General features: G+C 29.6%; 2 protein-coding genes across 2 annotated transcripts in view; both read right to left on the minus strand.

Moving 5' to 3' along the window:
* Nucleotides 1-372: 372 nt before the first annotated feature.
* The window catches only part of LOC113383071 (tachykinins), a 65,519-nt gene continuing 45,351 nt past the window's right edge, over nucleotides 373-20,540 (minus strand). The window contains exons 3-6 of the mRNA XM_026621322.1: nucleotides 4,410-4,702; nucleotides 4,089-4,335; nucleotides 2,291-2,512; nucleotides 373-587 (exon numbers count right to left, since the gene is read on the minus strand). Of these exons, the coding sequence (XP_026477107.1) occupies nucleotides 544-587; nucleotides 2,291-2,512; nucleotides 4,089-4,335; nucleotides 4,410-4,691 (795 nt within the window). The 5' untranslated portion in view covers nucleotides 4,692-4,702 and the 3' untranslated portion in view covers nucleotides 373-543. The remainder of the gene's footprint in view (nucleotides 588-2,290; nucleotides 2,513-4,088; nucleotides 4,336-4,409; nucleotides 4,703-20,540) is intronic.
* LOC113383399 (mitochondrial sodium/calcium exchanger protein-like) lies at nucleotides 9,073-10,887 on the minus strand. Its single transcript, XM_026621668.1, has one exon. The coding sequence runs from the start codon at nucleotides 10,885-10,887 to the stop codon at nucleotides 9,073-9,075; it is 1,815 nt and encodes a 604-aa protein (XP_026477453.1).

The following is a 20,540-nucleotide window of genomic DNA, read 5'->3' on the forward strand; positions in this document are numbered from 1 at the left end:
GCTATCAAAAATTGCAAAAAAAATAATTAATTAAATTTTTTAATTGAAATTCAATTTTGGCCATAATCCTAATTTTATTTCCTTTACCTTGAGAATTATTTTGCTACATTGAGGAACCAAAAACATGATTATTTATTAAACTTTGGAAGTTTCCATTAACTGGATTCATTTAAATAACGTTGAGCGATAACTTTACCACACAATTCCGAATGAAAAACATCAATAATAACTTTAAATATTGATAGAATGAATAATTTTATTCTTACATTTGTTTGTTTATCATTGAAATTAAATTTGGTTCAAGATTTAAAGATATGTATAGCATTTTAGACTTGAAATAGTTTACTCGTCACGTAGGACACATCGGTTGTGGAATAATTCGGCGGATTATAATTTTAAATTTAAGACTCATTTTTTAATTATTGTAAAGTTAAATACTGGTTTAATAATTATTAGTCTTACTTGTAGGTATAGTTAAAATATATAAATATGAATTATATATATATTTATATCGTCTTAGTAGTGCGCTCTTGGAAAATAAAATCACTGCCTGGTGGATGAGTTGTCTGCAGGCACGACTTCTCCAACTAAAAAAATAAATAAAATAATATAAAATATATACATTTTCTCAATGTTATATATAAATATAATATTCATTCTAATAAAAAATCATATATATTCATTCTAATAAAAAATCAACACAGCTTTTCTGTATAGATTAATTTAATAATGCATTCTGCATTTGGCTACTATCCATTTCTAAAGATATGATATTATTGCATTTTTCATTCGGCGATAGGAAATTGAAAATCTAAGAAATCCATTGGAGAAAAACAGCTTCATGAATTTAAAAGTATCTTGTACAAAGTGTTATTTGAATACGTTTTTTTAAAGAGTCAATTTTTGGCTTACTTATAAATATAACCCATACTTTTTTCAATTTTGTGAAATCATAAACTCATCCATCAGCACATTTGAGATCGAATAAATTTAATGGCAATTAAAAAAATTATGAAATACTTGTTGTTTTATATCATTCTAAAATAATGTGATCTTTTATCAAATCATTTATATTAATTAGTGTGTTTGCAATATTATTATTTTATAAAATAGGTAAATAAATCAAGAATATATTCAAATTATTGATTGATTATTATTTCATTATAATAAAATATTATAATGAGCCCATGACTTGTTGCAAAATGCTCATAAAGAAAATTTTATTGTCATTAAAAATGAAAAATAGGTATCATTAAATTAGCATGGAAATTAATTACATAATATATATATATATATATATATATATATGTGTGTATATATATATGTATGTATTTATATATATGTATATATAAGCCTGTATATAGATATATACAGGAAGAGAACATTAGGCAAAGTATATTAAATCTTTTTATGGGATTTTGGAAGGAACATAAAAAATGCGATTCACATTGTAAAATTTAGAACAATATGCTAAATTCAATTACCAGGAAAATCAGATATCAGATTGTTTAAAAAAAATCTTTTTAGTTATATAAACTTATAGGAAAATTTATAAAATAACCTTGAATCATTCAAAAGTCAATGAAAACAAGGTCCACTCTATCATATCTTATTTTAATAATGTATTATTCTTTTATAATTTATTAAAATTAAGGTTAAAAATTTATTGAAATATTTTATCAATCAGTAATTAATTGCATAATTTATAAAAAAATGAAAACATAGGATACATCATAGACTATCCTGTATAATAATCAAATTTGAGAATCAAGGTACATAAATTTAATGAAATTGTATCAATAAATAAATAATTGTATAATTTATGAAAAAAAGAAAATATAGGATACATCATAGACTATTCCGTATAATCATCAAATTTAAAAATATTTTTTTTATCTATATAAATTTAAAAAAATAAGTGATTGGAATTATTGGAAAAATAATCTATATAAATAAAATTGGATAAATAAAATTCTTTATAGATTAAGTTAATTATGGAATTATTGAAATAATAAACTATAAAAATAAAATTGGATAAATAAAGTTCTTTGTAGATTTTTTTAAGCATTCTGCATTAGCCTTAATAAATAATATTTTTATCTAAATAATTTAGAGAAAAAAAACTATATAAATAAAATTGGAAAAGTTATTTATAGATTTTTGAATCATTCTGCATTTGGCATCAAAGTATATTAAGCATATCCCATATGATCAATAAATTTAAAAATCAAATTTTGCATAGTACAAAAAAATATTGTCCTATTCCCAAAAATCCTTTATTACCACTTACCATTATTATTAGTCGATTTCTTGCCCCGCATTCCGACAAATCCAGAAGGTTTTCCGCGTTTTTCCAATTCTTGTAATAAACTCCTCAGAGATCGTGATGCATCTTCTTCGGTTTCTGCAGAAACTTCCTCACTTAATTTTTTGCCGCGGACGGCGACGAATTTGCCGCGGAAATCGTAAGGGAGCTGCCTCGAGTACCAGTAACTCCTGGGCTCTTTCTTACCTAGAGAAGAAGAATAATTTAAAACCAGGTGTAAGAAGAGTTATACCTTAAGGATAAGAAGTCAATATATTGATAAATGATTGATTTATAAGTTCAAACCAGAGTACTATATTAATCCTAGTATATAAATAACTTCATTAAATACTTTTTCACCAGTGGTGTATAAATACACATCAGTGAGTCTATATTATGATGGAGACAATAAAGTTTTACTGCTACCGAAGTCAATCATGCCATAATCTTCAGCAAAGTAATAACGGCAAAATCGGCACATCGTAAATTTAGGTTTCATCGCAAAACGAAATAATAGAATATTATGACAACACTCAAAATGAAAATCTCATTCAAATATATAAATAGACTAGATCTTAAGTCTTCATCCATATGATTATAGAAACTAGTGGGGCGCATGGCATCGTGCCTTAAGGCAAATTGCTGCAACTTCCCGTACCAAAAATATTTTTTTTAAAAAAGATTAACATTTTTAAAAAAATTTACTTCGAAAAAATTAGATTTTTGAGAAACTATAAATTTTTGACAAAAATTTACTTTTTTTGAAAAAAATGTTTTTATATTGAAATATTTTAGAAATTCTGAACTGCATAAAGACGAAATATCGAAGCGCGTAAGCGCCGCGTCGCCGTCTACCGGATAAACATTGGTACAGAACCCAATATCCAGAAGAATAGGAATGTAAACAGAATTTATACTTATTGTTAAAATCTCGATAAAATATCTGATAATTTGATATGCATAAGTCTAATGATCATTTTTGACCGCCAATTGGCATTTTTTTTACTTTTTTCACCAGATCTCCGAAACTGATAGACCTGCTTTCATAAAAATTTGATCAATTCTTTATCTTGTCAATACAAGTAAAATGTTTTTTGAATTATCCAAATCGGACGCTCCGTTCTCTTAAAAATTGAGTTACCGTTTGTGGCACTTTTTGCCCCGTATCTTCGAAACGGCTAGACCTGCTTATGCCAAAAACTAATCAGCACGTCTCCCTATCAACAGCAATCGAATGTTTTTTGAATAATTAAAATTGATTGAACCGTGTTCGCGAAAACGTCGACGAAAATTTGTATCCGCACACACACACACACATCCATTTTTTCTAAGATATGCCAAAATGTTCAGAAACCTCTAAAACGTAAAGATACATAAACATTTTAATTTTCGATTTTTTTGCGATTACTATCACTTACCCTACGGGAAGTTAATTAATGTTTAACTGAACACTAAAGAAATCATCTGTGGAAAAATCATCAAATCATTTTCAGAACCTGTCCACGCATTTTTTTAAAAAAGGTCAAAACATTTTGAATTTTGTTGTGGGACGTTTTTTATAGCTTGTTCTAATAAAAATGTATTAAATATTTTTGCTAGAGAACAAAGCAAGTGGGCAATAACGATCCTAGATAAAATATAAAATTCACCATCAACTCCTTTGCACTGGGTCAATAAATATAAAACCTACACTATAGATCTAAATTCCATAACAAAATACAATCCTTTTATCTATTATTACATTGATGGATTTACTATAAATAGATATGATTCATTCTATTACCTCTCATTCCCAAAAATCCAGCAGGTGCCCTCTTGTCCATGAATTTTTTACCACGCATTCCTTGAAATCCTAGAGGCGCTCTTTTATATTGACTTGTTTCGTAGTCATCATCAAAAGGATATTCGTCAGATGTATCGTAGGAATAATATTTTTTACCACGCATTCCTTGGAAACCCATCGGGGCCCTTTTGAAGGATAATCCACTTTCTTCCTCGTCGTCGAAATAGTCCTTTTTACCACGCATTCCCTGGAAATAGAAATAGAAAACTAAAATTAGAATATACTTTATTAACATCAATAGCTGATAGTTCTAATTATTACCTGAAATCCCATCGGCGCTCTTTTATCCCAATCTCCAACATCATCCAACTCGTTGTCCGACATCAGCTTTTTCCCTCTCATGCCCAAAAATCCAGATGGAGCCCTTTTGATAGAATCCCTTAGACCAGAGTCTTCAAATAAAGCTGGGTGAAGGGCCAAGAGATTTTTTTTGCCCCTCATGCCCAAAAATCCTGATGGTGCACGTTTTGCTGAATCTTCTCCTGTCACCAGGGTAGAGGCTGCCACAAATGCGAAGACTACGAATGTTGCACGGTTATGCATTTTGGAGAAAACTGGAATAGAAGAAGAAATATACATGATGGTAAAAGAAATTCTACATTTGGATACTAAGGAAAAAAATAGCAATTGTTTTTGTAGTTTGAATCTTCAAAGATGATGTCAACTTCCAAAATTGTTGGTTAGTAAATTGGTAGCAGACAACTTAAACTGACTTTGGATTTAAGGATTCTAAAACATCAAACTTATAATTTGAAAGCATTTTTCTTATCGAATATTTTGTTTTTCCTCTATACAAAATTCTATTTCCATCATCAGAACTTGCAGTATTTTTATATCCAATTCCTAGTGTTGCATAAAGTATGCGATCAATCGTCGGAATGTGCATTAAGAACAGCGCCAACAATACTATTTCCGATTTTCTTTTTTTTCCAGAAGCATAGCAACGTTTTTATTTAGTTTTCCAGCGCTCTAAATTCACGACCAGAAAATAGTTTCATGATGATCTCTGGGTTCAGCAATCCTTTATTTTATTACCACCACGATGGATGATTTTATTTAGCTTACAAAAATTAGGTCACCGGAGGAAGAAGATACATATTAAAGATACTACATTTAGAAAATACAGCAGAAAATAAAATGATAAAGTTGGGTAATCGTAAATATTGAATTGTTAATAGTGTTAATGTTTTGTATTCTAGTTATTTTATCGAAGTATCAAGAATTGACTCAGTTTTCCCCCTTTAGTCACATTCCGTCTGCAGAAATAATACCTCGCATATTTGAAAATAAACATTTCGATGGTGGAGAATAATTTTCGCAATACAATACATAAGACTCATTGTAAAACTTGAGACATCGAGAAAATCCAGAGTTCGTATTTGCATAACCCTATGGATGATAAACATAAACGATTTCAAGAACGACTCCATCGATTAGAATAACATAGACTTCAAAAATATTCGTATGTCGAACAATTTCAGATATTTTGGAGGAAAATATATTTGATAATTTATTTGAAATATTCGATGAGTTTAATTATGCCAATAATTATAAGAGACTACTTTAAGAAGCTTTTTAGGTGGGTTATGAAAAAAACAATCAATTTATTTTCTAGTAACAAAAAGGCCCCCAGGTCTTTACAGCCTTCAATAAAAATAATAGAATTAATATTAAATTTATTAACTCTGATATATTAGATAAGCTAAGAACTTGCTAATGGCATAACAAATATTACATTTTATTATATCTAATTTCTTATTACTACAATTCATCACTGGCTAGTACTCATATTGTTTCATCTTCTATTTTATTTTATTAAATTAATTTATAGGACCTATACTAAGCTATGATGAAAAAATGACTAAAATAAACTATGATGAAACAAACTATGACCTAAACTAAATTATGATGATTTTTTAAATATGACGTTCAAACGACCTAATGTTTCAACCTATTGTAAAATATTTTTTATTTATTTTATCATTTTATATCTTGGTTCATCAAAAAATTCACATTTCATATTTTTAAGCAAGGTTAGTTTATCATTTTATATTTTTGAGCAAGGTTAATTCCAAGTATTATATTATTATTTTTACATTTTTGTCATATATTATAATAAATCCTAATGTCTTGCACAAAATGCAATATATTCACATATTTTATTACCAAATGCGTGTGAGTAGAATTTTATTACACTAGTGCAGTATTAAAAGATAATATATAAATGTACGATAAAATGATTTTTATGATCAAGGAAAAGGGCATCATCAATATGGTTAAAAGTATCAGTTGCACCCAGAATCTTCTTTACTAATGTATGAAACAGTTTTAAATTGTGTTGTTCATGTCTCATATGTTATCCGCACACATGTAATTAATTAGTGTACTCGCTTGGCTAAATAAAACATAAACTTGTTAAAAGTTGTTGCTTTTTTTCCAGAAAATTTGCTTCATAAATAAAATGATAATGTGGTGGCGGACACAGTTTCCACGTGTTTACCGCGTACGCCCCGGGAGATGTTATATGTGACATTAAAAGTTTTAAATTTAACAACGAAATTAATTAAACAGGGAAAATAGAGGATATGGTAGAATTAAATTTGGCTTAAAATAGATTTGTTTAAATTATATTCTATTTAAGGCTTGTCCTCTGAAGTCCATCCGATTTTTGCCAAAAACTGATCAGCACAATTCCTAATCAAAGGTTGAATCCATTTAGCCAGCCAAGGCAAAATTATCTACTGATCTCATTTAGTAATTTTTATATTATTTTCCTTTACTTTTAATTTTGTATTATATCTCTGTTTTTGTTTTAGATAATACTCCAAGGGGGCGTCCATTAAAAACGTGAGGTTTTTAGGGGGAGGGGGTGGTCTGACAAAAAATCACGAGATATCACGTGAGGGAGGGAGGGATATCACGTGTATTTATTTGTTAAATGATATTTTTTTAAATGAAACATTTCCAAAAAAAAATTAAAAATTTTACAGTTTTATCACGTAACCAAAAATACACGTGATGCTTGGTGGAGGAGGGGGGCTAATTTTGAATATCACTATGTATCACCAAGGGGGAGAAGGGTCCAAAAATCCTTAAAAATTCGCTCACGTGATTAATGGACGCCCCCCCACATAGATTCTCTTCTGGGAGTATCTAATAATCTAATTATTTCTTTTTATATGAATAAATTGAATAAAAAACAATGCCCAAATGATGATTCAATTAATCATTATAATTAACTTCTCATAGGGTGAGTTATAATAATCGCAAAAAAATCGAAATTGAAGAATGTATTAAATTTTTAGGAAGGAAGCTCCAGTGGTTTTGGAGATACAGCGGAAAATGCAAAAAAAATGATATTTGGTAGTCTAAACTGATCATTAGACATTAGCACATCAAATTGTCAGATATATTTTAGAGATTTTAAACATGAGTACTAATTTTATCACAATTGTTTTGGGTTCGGTACCAAGATTTTTAATTTTTAAAGTTCACATACGGTTTTAAACAAAATTTTAAAATTTTCAAAAAAAAAAAATTCAAAAAGAAATACTTTAAATATAAATTTTAAATTTACAATTCAGTTTAAAAATGTATATATTTCATATGCGTTCTTGTAATCATAAGAAATATATCCTCAGATGGATTCGTTTGTCATCTCTTTATAATGTAAACATTTTTAAGTGTTTTGAGCGATAACATCGTCACTGTATATTATATGAACAATTAAATATATAGTATTTATAATTATTTCTTTGAAAATATCTAAAACAATTGTTATTAATCATTGATCAATATTTGTCCCAATTTATACTCCTAATAACTTCTCCCCTGGGAGCATCTATTATAAACAAATTATCATGTTATGCTTTTTTATATTATTAACGATCTCTGCTCATTATTAGATCCACCAGGTTGCAGAATAAATTGAATAAAAAATTTCCAAATAATGATTCGATTGATCATTATAATTAATTATCATTTTATTTTAAAAATACATTTATAATTAGCAATATTTAAACCCTCTCTAAATTCGTTTCTATATGTGGTTCCTCTTTCCCAAAGATGTTTAATTACCAAACATTAGATCATTCGCATCAGTCTGAAAATGTTCATTAAACCGCGAGTTAATTTATCATTTATTCTTGTATTTGGTTAATTTTATAACGTGCCTGCAAGGGGTAGCTGGGGGTAGAAATACATCCCCTAAAAACAGATCACTCCATGCGTGCAAAACGACCGACATTCGCTTTAAAAGCTTTTCTGGTAATTTGCCAAAATATTAATACATACTTTGTTTTTAGTTTTATTTTGGGAGATTTATATTAGTTTAAAATTTTGACTCTAGATTGTATAGAAAATAGTCACTGCATAATGGGAAATATTTTATGCGAAAAGTTTTGAAAAAAAAAATATAATCCAAACTAATTGATTTTTTTGCGCAGTCTTCTACTTGGTTTAGTTTTTATTCAACTTGTATAAGTATAAATTAATTAAGGAGCTAAATGTGACATCATAATTTGACTTTTAATTAATTATTACCGATAGCTTAATGAATCGTTAATAATTAGTGACTTGTGTTGTAAGCGGTTCCGGGCGTTACCCGGAATTACACCGTCGTTCCGGAGCTAAGATAGTCACTCATGTGTATAATCTTTGGCAAATAGGTTGATTAATGAACACTATCCACTTTGGAATCCAAAGTATGCATATTGAATCAAAATTGTAAGGATCTATCATCAACCTACCAGCAATAGGAAAAAAGATAAAAAAATGACGACAGTAATAACCAGATTAATCATAATAAAAGAATACAAATGCAGTACTAATGTATTGATTTTAGTTTACCAACTTTCTATCGTACAGATTATAAGGACTAATCATCTTGATTCTTGCAATCCAACAATTAGTATCTTCTAGTTATTCAAGCGATATCCAGTAAAACGTCCTGAATACTCTCCTCCGGTTCTGGGTTATGATCAGTCCCATAAGGATGTATCAAAGACATCTCCGCCAAAATACAAAACATCAAAAATGTAGCATACAATATCATAAGAAATATTCCATGACTTGCTCTAGCATGGAATCTCGTCAAAGAAATCATAAACGCCGTGGACGTAAGTGTGCAACATAGAAAAACCACACAATTTCTTCCAAGAGCTCCTGGTCGAACTGCAGCTTTGTGATAAGGCGAATTCAAAGCCCTGATTATAAAACCAATCGACATCGCCAACACTGTTGTCAACATAGGTCCTCCATAACAAGCAGCAAATGCCATTTTCTGCAAACCTTGCCTAGCAATGGCAATGTTGGACACCAAGTCACCAATTCCGTTCCCCCAAGCCAAGGCTGTTAAACCAAGGATGTCATTAGACAACCTTAAAACTTTGCCCAATGTCGTTACAATTGACACTACTTCCTCTGACAAAAAATGTATGGTTGATGTGGTACTCAGGAATGATACAAATGACATCAAATCGTGGTACTTTGGTTGCGTATTGACTCGAGTTTTAATCAACATAGCGATCATAGGTATACATCCAATTACAAAAATTACGTACCATAACTTCATAGAAAATCCAGCCATGTGAAATAAATCTTTATCTGCAAATCTCAGAATTACCACGACATATATTGGAGTAATAACAAACTGGATTGAATTTAATAATTTACACCATCCATTTCTTGGACAGTCGTAATCCACCACCGGCATAACCAAACGCAGAAATAAGATAACAGGTATTTTAAAAATTCCTATTATTTTATAAGGTGTGCTCAAAGCAACCCATTCGTCTTTGCTCAAAGGTTTCATGTAATTTAAAAAATCTTTGAACATATTGATATCGCTGGTTGAAGCACTTTCTTGGGTTTGTGGTTGATCTGCAAATCGTGCCATGATTGTTTGTTGAAAACGAAACGCTTTCAAAGGAGCAACTGAAATCGATTTGGTCATAGTTTTTAAAGGCATTGTAAAAGTAATAGTCGCCGCTTCCAAAAATCCCTTTTTACGCGTATGATGTGTATGCATAATCAATACAACAATAATATAAATCACATATATTCCAAGCAATGATAAAGCTTCCCAAATTTCCACGCATTCGTCTATTATGATACCAAAAATCCATATTACAGAAAACATATAAAATAGAACGTCCCTTATAATATCCTGCGGTTTCACGACAAATGGTTTAATCAAGCAGATGCATCCAGAAACCATACAGCATATAAATAATCCTGTCCCCAACATTTCAGTATAAATCATAGGAGTTTCTTCTTCGACATCCATAAGAGTTCCTAAAATATCAGCAGCAGCGTTCCCAAAAGCCAAAATCGTGACACCTGCTACACTTTCTGATAAATGCAATATTTTGGCCATCACAGCTAACGCTGGACAAAAAATGTACTCTGAAGTGATGGCAAGGATGACAAAAATGTAGACGCCGAACAAAATCATGGACAAAGACAATCCAAAAATTTTCCAAGATTCATGCTCTTGTAGATCACAGAAAAATACTTCCATGTAGTTGATTATTTGGATGGCATCTGTGCAAGATGCAGTGGATTTTACAAACTGACATCTATCTTCAGGATCCACTGACAAGATATTGGCGCAATTAGTTTCATCCACGGAAGAGACATAATTCTCGTGTTTTTGAATTCGAACACCATATTTTGCAAAGGTTTCGTTTATAAGAGATAATGAATAATTTGACATTATAGCTCTAATTTTGTCAGACATATCATATACTTATAATTTTTGACACTCGTGAAAAATTGTTGACGTGTTTTGTTTGTTTCACGTTAAAGTAAATATTTTCAAGAATAATTTGAATTTTTTTTAATTGAACTATATAAAAATCAAAAAAAAAAATGGGATGATCTTAATGATCAAGAGATATTGAAAATTTTGTAATTTATTTCATATTTTGTACTGCTGTATTTTTACACCACTTTAGTTATACATTTTACTTTGTAAATAATTTACTATCATTTGGACAAAACATCAATGACTAATTCATAATTAAATACCTGCTTCATAATATAAATTCATTTATTTATTTATATTTGCCTTAGCATCGGATGCAATTAAATAATTTAAAACGCAAAAGCGCTTTAAGAGTAAAGCTTTAAGAGCTTTTAAGTTCTAAAAACATTCAATCCTTAAGCATTTGTACAAGTAATAGATTTATCGGTTCTGATCATTTAAAAATATATTCTATAAAAACTTCAATTCAAGCTTCCGTATTAAATCGATCGTGTTTTTTAGCACGATTACAGTAACAGTAATAATGGAATGTCAAAAACATGTTATTTTTCAGAAAGGACTTATTTTTTAATATTTCACGGAAATATTAGATGCTTGGAAAAGGGCATTAAAAAGGTTAAAGGTAAATTAAATATTAATATTGTCTTAATTATAAATTGATGACATATTTTGATGAAATAAAAATGTTTATACATTGGAAAGAAGATCAGAAATTTTGCAAGGAAAGACTAGAAAATTCAATCAAATCAACTCGCCAAGAATCTGCTAATAATATTATTAGACTACTTAGAAAACCATGTTCTCTAGACTTAGATTACATTAATTAAACCCTAATTACTTAAGAACTAGCTGTTGTTTTTTCCCATCCTATCAAATCTAAAATATACCACCATCTACTGCTATGCACTTAAAATGCTAATTGTTAGGAAGAAAATAAGAGCACCTAGACTAGACAAATTTAGAATAAATAATACTTTTTATTTATGTATGCCTTCTAATCATATTTAAATTGATTTTGTTCTCCAAGTTCAGTAACCAAGATACAATAATAGTAATTTCAGAGAGCAATTTCATTGATTGTCAAGTCTAACCAAAAGTGGTTCCTTTGCAAACACTCGAAATAACGTTCTCAAAATGTTTTTGGGGGGCGATAGATTAATTCGTATGTTTGCACAATAATTGTATATTTGGAAACACATCTTGAATATGTTGGCACAAATTGGAGAAAATTATAGAGATACAATTTTAATAGATCACTCTTATAATAATTACTCTAATTTTTCAGAAGTGATTTACTTGAAAATATAGATAGCTCTACCCAGGCATAAAATTGGAACATATATCATCAATGGTATAGTTTGGTGAAAAGATTGAAATTTTATTCAATAATAGTTTCTGTTTACATATTTATATGAATGAAAGATTCTCCTACTACGTGGGCAGTAGTAAAATTGTACCCTAGTCAAGTTTTACATATTTTAATTAAGTTGCTAACCTAGTTATTAGAAATAAAATATGTAGGCTCGTAACATGTGGGCAGTGTACAGAAAATGTGTCAATTTGTGTATTTCTATAAGTCAAATTAAAGTACTTAAATAAAATGAGATACAGAAAATCTTCAATAATAAAATCCGTAAGCACATAAAGAAAATTTCATCAAATTCAGATTATAGGATTCATCGTAAATCGTTTATGTCGCAAAACATGGGATAAAGATATGCAATGCGAAAGTCATAGATTTTTTGGTAAAACTAACATTTATAAATTGATGTAGCCATTACACAGACATAATAATGAGTTATGAATATGTTCTACTCAATTTAAAAAAAATGTAAAAATAAAAAAATAAAAAAATTGGTGGCTTGTACAAATCTTGTAAGAACTGTTTAAGTTATAAGTCTAATGTTATAGTATTATTATTAATTTTAATTTAATTTAATTTTTTATCTACTGCATATATTTTTAGTAATCAATTCTAAAGTCTCCAAGAAAAATCTTCCATTTTTTGCCTTGTTAGACTATTCTCAATCTAACCCAAAACAAATGAGGGTCGAGGATAAACCGTTTCAATAAGGATTCGATTCTTGATTCGGTATATTTGCCAAATGTCTTTATGTGAAATCAGGACAATTTGCAATATCATTTTGTCATGACACCGATATAAATTCGAAACAATTCAGCAGCCTACATAGATAAAAAATCAATTTGAACAAAATAAAGAACCATTACAATTATAAAGGACTCATGGTAATGGAACTGCATTGCCTAAACTTGATATTTAATTTTACTATGCAAACTAATAAAAATTTTCATCCGCCTACATTTTCTGCATGATCATCTAGTTCTGCAGAAGTCAAAGACCTAATTTCTGAATAATATTCATTTTATCTAATACTTAACAAGTTAGTCTAGCCGCCTTATTTGAATGCATATGGACGTAATAACACCCAGCTTGCACAATGCATATTAAACGTATGTTGGAATATGCAGATTTGACCATATTGTACAAACCAGGAGCCCTTAAAATATTCCAGAGAATATACAATAAAATGTAATAGATATACTAAGTAATAAATAAGCAAATAAAATACATTTTCATTGATCAAGAATTACGAACTATCAAGTGCCTACATTTTGATCAACAGTATTTTTCAGTTGATCTTTTATAATTTTCTAAAATTGGAAGTCATAAAACCACAAACTCTAAATTAATACAAATTGGAAGATACATTTCGCATAATACAAACTTGAACCCTATTTGCATACATCTAACACATTCGAGAATTGCTATATTGTTGCTCATTCATCTGTTACCAAGTACTTATTAGCATATGTCTGTAATAATTTGTTGTAGAGAACGTTGATGAATTATTTCTGACGACAGTATCATAAAACTTAATATAATAATAAATCTACTTCACATACGCAATCTTAATATTAAATTATCTCGATTAAACTCATTTGTACATTTAGTTCAACACCATCCTCCCGACTCGATTCTGTAAATTTTCTACACGTGTATACTAATATTAGCTAATAATAATCTTATAACATCCAAAGTCAATGTCATGTAATTTTGTAGGAATTACACATACCGATATCCTTTAAATCCCTAGTAGCGAGCTAAGGCAATCTCACAATTAGTAAAATCAACAAGACACAACATAAATAAGTGAATCTTCTCTACTTCGTTCCATATAAATTCGTCACGAGCCCTTTTCTTGAAAGCAAACAAATGTAAACTCATGTAGGTAGCAAAAGGCAGATTCGACTTAATTTAACACATAAGCCAAATTGTGATGGATTGGTAATCCAGGAAATGCCACCGAGGTAATAGACCCATACAATTTTCACAAATTCATTAGAATACTTAAATTTTTTTTACTGAATATGCTGCTTCTTATTAGCAATCAGCAGGTGCAAGAGTACTTTTTATACCAAGAATTCAAATTTTATATTAAAGATTTTATTTCATAATTTTACTACACAGGATGTCCCAGAACTCAACGTCAAGGCAAATGGTGGGTGAAAAAAAATGATTTCGCGTTGTTTGTAAACTATTATGAGCTTTTAAGTGCAACCTAGAACTTTGGTGAAATTTTTACCATTTTTTCTGGGCAATTACGGTCAATGCATTTTCCCCGTTTCGGATTCACGTTGAGTTTTAGAACACCCTGTATAATGCATAATATAAATTGTAATTTTTGTAATATGTCTATTCACTATCCAAGAAAAACTACTAATAAAACTAGTAGTAAGTGTCTCATTATTTTTAAGATATCTTGCAAATATTTTACAGTATGTCTGAGTAATTTACCCAACCAATACGAATTGAAATTGCATTTTTTTTAAATTGTGGTATGAGAAGTTTCAAATTTTGATATAGCCAATGATTTCAAAATATTTTGCAGCAGTTTTTTGGTCAAGGTCAAATTTAGGTTCATATACACATATACTTGTTCCAATTTTGGTGCCAAGCAATACAAAAAGACTTGGATGTCTAGAAATAATTAAAAAAAAACATTTTACTATTATCTATTATTTCTCAAATTTCCAAATATTCACAAAATATTTCTATGGTAGTAGTAGCATTTATTGACTTTTGTAGAGACATCACAAAGTGTGCACCCGTGTATAAAAGTCCAATTGGCGCCAATTGCATTTTATCGATATTTTAACAATAGAAGTTGTATCTGGCGAACAGACATTTAACTTCAGCATTATATTAGATAAATAAGTAACAAAACAGCTAAAAATATATTTTAACCATTTGTGAAAATATTTATCATAGTATAATATATTTTTGAAAAAAAAATGCACCATAAAAAATAATATGAACACTCATAATGGTCATGCATATGGATATTTCGAGCAAAACGCACCCAGAGATATTTCTATATCTCATTTTTTTTATCTGTATTTCCATTACCAAATTACAATTACAAATTTCATTCGACTATAACCACATATATCACTGTGGGGCTGTCTTGACGTCATATTACCATATTAACTGGATAACCGAAATTGTGTAATCAAATAACGTGTCAAGCAGCCGCGGTACGTTTCGCAGGACTCGTGAAACAGCATTTCTAAACATAAGGATACTTTGTAAATTATTAATGTCAGAGGCATGTTGGCCGAAAATAAAACGGATTCAGAAATCCTCCATATATGCATGGGCCCCCCGAGAGACGCCGGCGAGAAGTAGAGTCCCTCAGGTCGACTTTTGGAGCTATTTGAGCCCACGGTAGGTATATTTAAAATGCGGGTGATACCTTTTATGAAAAGTCCGAGGTGTGTGATTAATATTTTATGTTTATTGATATTATAGGGTGCAGCAAAATTTAAAGTGGGTGGAACTAGCAATTTTCCTTGAATGTTGCGTGAACTTCCTGACATGATAGGAATTATATTAATTTATGAGTAATTTAGAACTGTAACTATTTGCTGTATAATGGTACTTATAATGTTAGAATTATAATTTTTTTATAATTAAACTGTTTGTCACAGGTGTATAATATATAATTTGAAGACTATTTATCAATTTGCAAACATTAAAATTAGCACAAAAAATTTATAATTAATTATGAAGATACAGACTGATCTTCATCAGCATTTTTGCCAGTATATCAAACAGTTTTTGAATTTTTTAAATACGTTCCAATTTTATGGTAAAAACCTGGACGAAAATTTTTGCCTTTTTTGCAAATTCTAGAAAACAGGTCGTCGAATCGATGCACTAAACAGCACGAATCCTCATTGAATTTTGTCAAATGGCAAGAATATGTTTTGAATTCTTTCTGTCAGCATATAAAGTTTAAATAAATTATCAAAAAAAAATCAACAGATGTGTATTTATGTTACGTATTTATTAAAACTCTTCTTTAATAATTCAGGTTGTTGGATTATAATTTAACCCTTGTAGCTGTGGACTGTATTAAACACTGACTTGTTTGTATATTATGTATTTGTTGCAGTTCTAATTACAATCACTGATTTGTTACTAAGTTATAAGTGAAGAAGGTATATTTATTTATTATTTATTATACATGTTATTAAGCGGACTTTTCTTTTAGAAGTGAACAACTAGTTCAATTAAAACATTCCGCTACCCCCTCTACCAGGAGTAGCAACCATTCCGTGTAAAGTTTAATGCCCTGAAGGTTGTCACCTTCATGGCCAACATAATAAAACGAAAATACGTTCGGAAAAGGTGTTTTTTTCATATTTGGTCTTAAACAATTTAGAGTGACTTGAAACGTCGAGAACAAAATTAGTAAGTCGTATTTTCTGAAAAAAACTAAATTCTTCAGAAAGTTAATAATTCCTTTAAACATAATTCATTTTAATATATTCGAAAAAATAAATTATAATATAAAATTTGTTTATATTTATTACGTTTTATAAAATTATGTTAAGGAGAAATTAAACATTATTGTATTATTCCAATTAATGAAATAATCTTGAACATTTTGAAATGCACTTGCAAATAAAAATGTGAATAGAACATATCACATTCATATCGACGTACAAATGTCATATTCCTACGATACAGAATTTAATTCCCAACATAACTTTAATTGGAAACTGCAAACTTAAATTTGAATAACTTCCAAGAAAATCTCGATTGAAGCAACAGATCATAGAAAATCATTTCCATAATAACCCAAACTACATACAAAATATATTTCCAACAACCAAGTATAAAAGATACAATACTATGTTTTTTCCTCCATTCAATACAATATTATATTATTTTCATTATTATTATTATGTTGTATATCTCGCGTTATGACGCTTATAAAATAAACATAAAACCTATAAGCATCTTATAAAGTGAGAGCTCACGAGGATTCTACGTGATATTGCGTAAAGGAGGAACTATGCCATTAGAGTACATTGTAGAGAGGAAAAAATCTTGAAAAAAAAATAGTCACAAAATTTGACAAAATTCCACAAAAATTCGCTACGTGGATAAAATTTTACAACCTAATTTTTCATTGTAAAAGCGCCTTCATAACGCAAATATTTTCGATTTTTTTTTACATTTTCTCATTTTTCCCAGCACGTGTAGTACCTTCTTAACCCTTTCCTTTACCAAGGTAGGAAGTATGTTCCGACGTTACTATTATTTCTTTGGCGTTCAGTTGACGAGATTAGCGCCCATCCGATCCAATCAAATGTACGCCCGGGGTCGTTGGAAACATATAGGGCAACTTTTCCTACCGTCGTAGGCTTTCTTCGAGACAAGACAAAATCATCACATGATGTAATAACGTGGACTTATATATAAACGAAATGTTACATAGAACTAGAAGTATTTGAAACAAGATTAGGAATTGATAGCTAAAAATAATTTGCTAAAAATAATATATAGAATCTCGTATATGCTATCCTAAAATACTCATTTGATTGCACAGTCATAATTTTATAGAGAATTAATTTTGTATTATGTTTCATAGAGCATAAAAATTAGACGAATATAGAACATCGTACCATTACCATTTAAAATTCCATAACGTGTCTTCGTACTTTTATTGCCAAACTGTAAAAAAACTGTTGTGTTGTGTACAAAATAATAGAATTTTTAAAGCCCATGAAACATTTATTGCACTTTGGAGCAAAATGTAAGCATAATTGCGATATATAAGTTATATCTTCTCAAACACGGCTCTTGCGAATTGTTATTAACAATGTGTGCCAAGTTTCATCAAATTCGGAAACTCCGCCTTTGAGAAGATACCAAGGTGCATCTGTTTAAATATTCCGTAGGCCAAATGTGCTCTCAACCTAAAACTAGACTAGTTTCAGGTTAGAAGGTGTTGATCCGTAATCGCCAATACCGGACAAGTTCAGTTGTTAAGCAGTCTCGCATATCTCAAAAACTATTGATTGTTTCAACTTAAATTTTTGTCAAATATTTAGTGAAGTGTAGTAACAATGTATATGTCAAGTTTCATGAAAATCGAATTATGCATTTTTGAAAACATGCAGTCTGTTTCCATACTAGTATTGAGAGCGGAGCCAGCCACCCATGAACCTCGCATATCTCAAAAACTATTAAATGTTTCAATTTTAAATTTTTGTCAAATATTTAGTAAAGTGTAGTAACAATGTATGTCAAGTTTCATCAAAATCGAATTATGCATTTTTGAAAACGTACAATCTGTTTCAATATTAGTATTGAGAGCGGAGCCAGCCGCCCATCAACCTCGCATATCTCAAAAACCATTGAATGTTCCAATATTAAATTTTTCTCAAATATTTAGTAAAGTGTAGTAACAATGTATGTCAAGTTTCATCAAAATCGAATTATGCATTTTTGAAAACGTACAATCTGTTTCAATACTAGTATTGAAAACAAAGCCAGCCACCCATGAACCTCGCATTACTCAAAAACTATTGAATGTTCCAATTTTAAATTTTTGTCAAATATTTAGTAAAGTGTAGTAACAATGTATGTCAAGTTTCATCAAAATCAAATTATGCATTTTTAAAAACGTGCAAACTGTTTCAATACTAGTATTGAGAGCGGAGCCAGCCACCCATCGACCTCGCATATCTCAAAAACTATTGAATGTTCCAACTTTAAATGTAACAATCTTAGTAAAGTGTAATAACAAAGTGTGTTAAGTTTCATCGAAATCGCAAAATGCGTTTTTGAGAAGATACCTTGGTGCATCTGTTTAAATATTCGGTAGGCCGAACGTGCTCTCAACCTAAAACTAGGCTAGTTTCAGGTCGCCAATACCGAACAAGTTCAATTGCTAAGCAATCTCGCATATCTCGAAAACTATTGAAAGAACCGATTCAAAATTTTTGTCACAATCTTGGTAAAGTATATTAAATATATATATTTAATTTAATTTAATTTTTTATCACATAAAATAATACATTCTCAAATTTATAAGTGTAAACTTTCTTTGATAGTAAATATGTTCTCTCTGACCATTGCCAAAGATTTTGTAATTATTTGTCATGTGTTAGCAGTCATGTGGACTGCTGTTTTGTAAAATATAAAATATATTTAATTTTTAAAATTCAGTAATATCGATGATATATGCTAAAAAGTTTTGAATGGTGAACAAAACTTGAAGCTCTGAAAGCCTTTGTATTTTAAATATTTTTTGTAATGGTTTAGAGTAGAGTTGCCCAGGACACTTTTGCCTATTGCCGCACAGAATTTCCACCTTCATTAAATTAAAAGCAGAATATGATCAACTCTAAACCAGTGCTCTTCATTTAAATTTCCTTCTAAATTTTTCCCTCTTGCAATCAAACTTTTATCTCTCACCCCCCATTTCATATATGTAAATAAACCGTTTCGTGGGCGTATTCTTGCAAAGTGATATTTAATAGTATCAAGAGTTCAAACCTGATTACGCGAAAGATAATAACAAAGTGGAAACAGTAATGAATATCATTGTAAGAGAATCTCCGACTCATCTTCGAATTCATTACAAGACGAGCGTATCGCCTTCTGCCGGCTAAAACACTTCTGGCGTACAATTTTGTGTAACATTCGTCTCAATAAACGACCGACATCGGTTGTAAGAGATGGACTTAAGTAAACAAGGAAAAAGATAGAAGATTTTCTAGAAAATATTGATTGAATATGCAAAAAAAAATCTTAAACCTTGTTGTGCGCCTGAGGTCTTCAGAACCCCAACGATAATTTTAGCGACCGGTTTTCACAAGGCTCGAGAATTCTGAGCATTTGCCAGAACTTTAATTTTTTTAAAATGTATGCCGTCGCAGCATTGTAGATAGTTTGAGTTTTATTTTTTTTTTTTTAATCTTCCCACAGCCAACTTTAAATACCGCGGGGTCTGCTGGACCTCTGTATGACTTGGTACTTGGATGAGATGTGTACGAGAAGGTTTAAAGATTAAGATTATTTCAACAATATAAGGAAACTTGAATTTTTTTTAAATATTTAAATTTTAATACTCTCTTTACTGCATTTGTGTTCCTATTAATATTAATTGAACTGTTAAGAAATACATTAAAAAAGTATATTTGTTTTAGTCAAATTTATAATAATCCATATACAAAATAAATAATTTTACCATTACTTCCAAGTATAATATCTCAGAAGGAATATCGTTTAACTATTAAATTTAATT

This window comes from Ctenocephalides felis, unplaced genomic scaffold (assembly GCF_003426905.1).
Source record: "Ctenocephalides felis isolate EL2017-DRISC unplaced genomic scaffold, ASM342690v1 CF-g0.4_SCAFFOLD_03570, whole genome shotgun sequence".
Taxonomy (NCBI): Eukaryota; Metazoa; Arthropoda; class Insecta; order Siphonaptera; family Pulicidae; genus Ctenocephalides; species Ctenocephalides felis.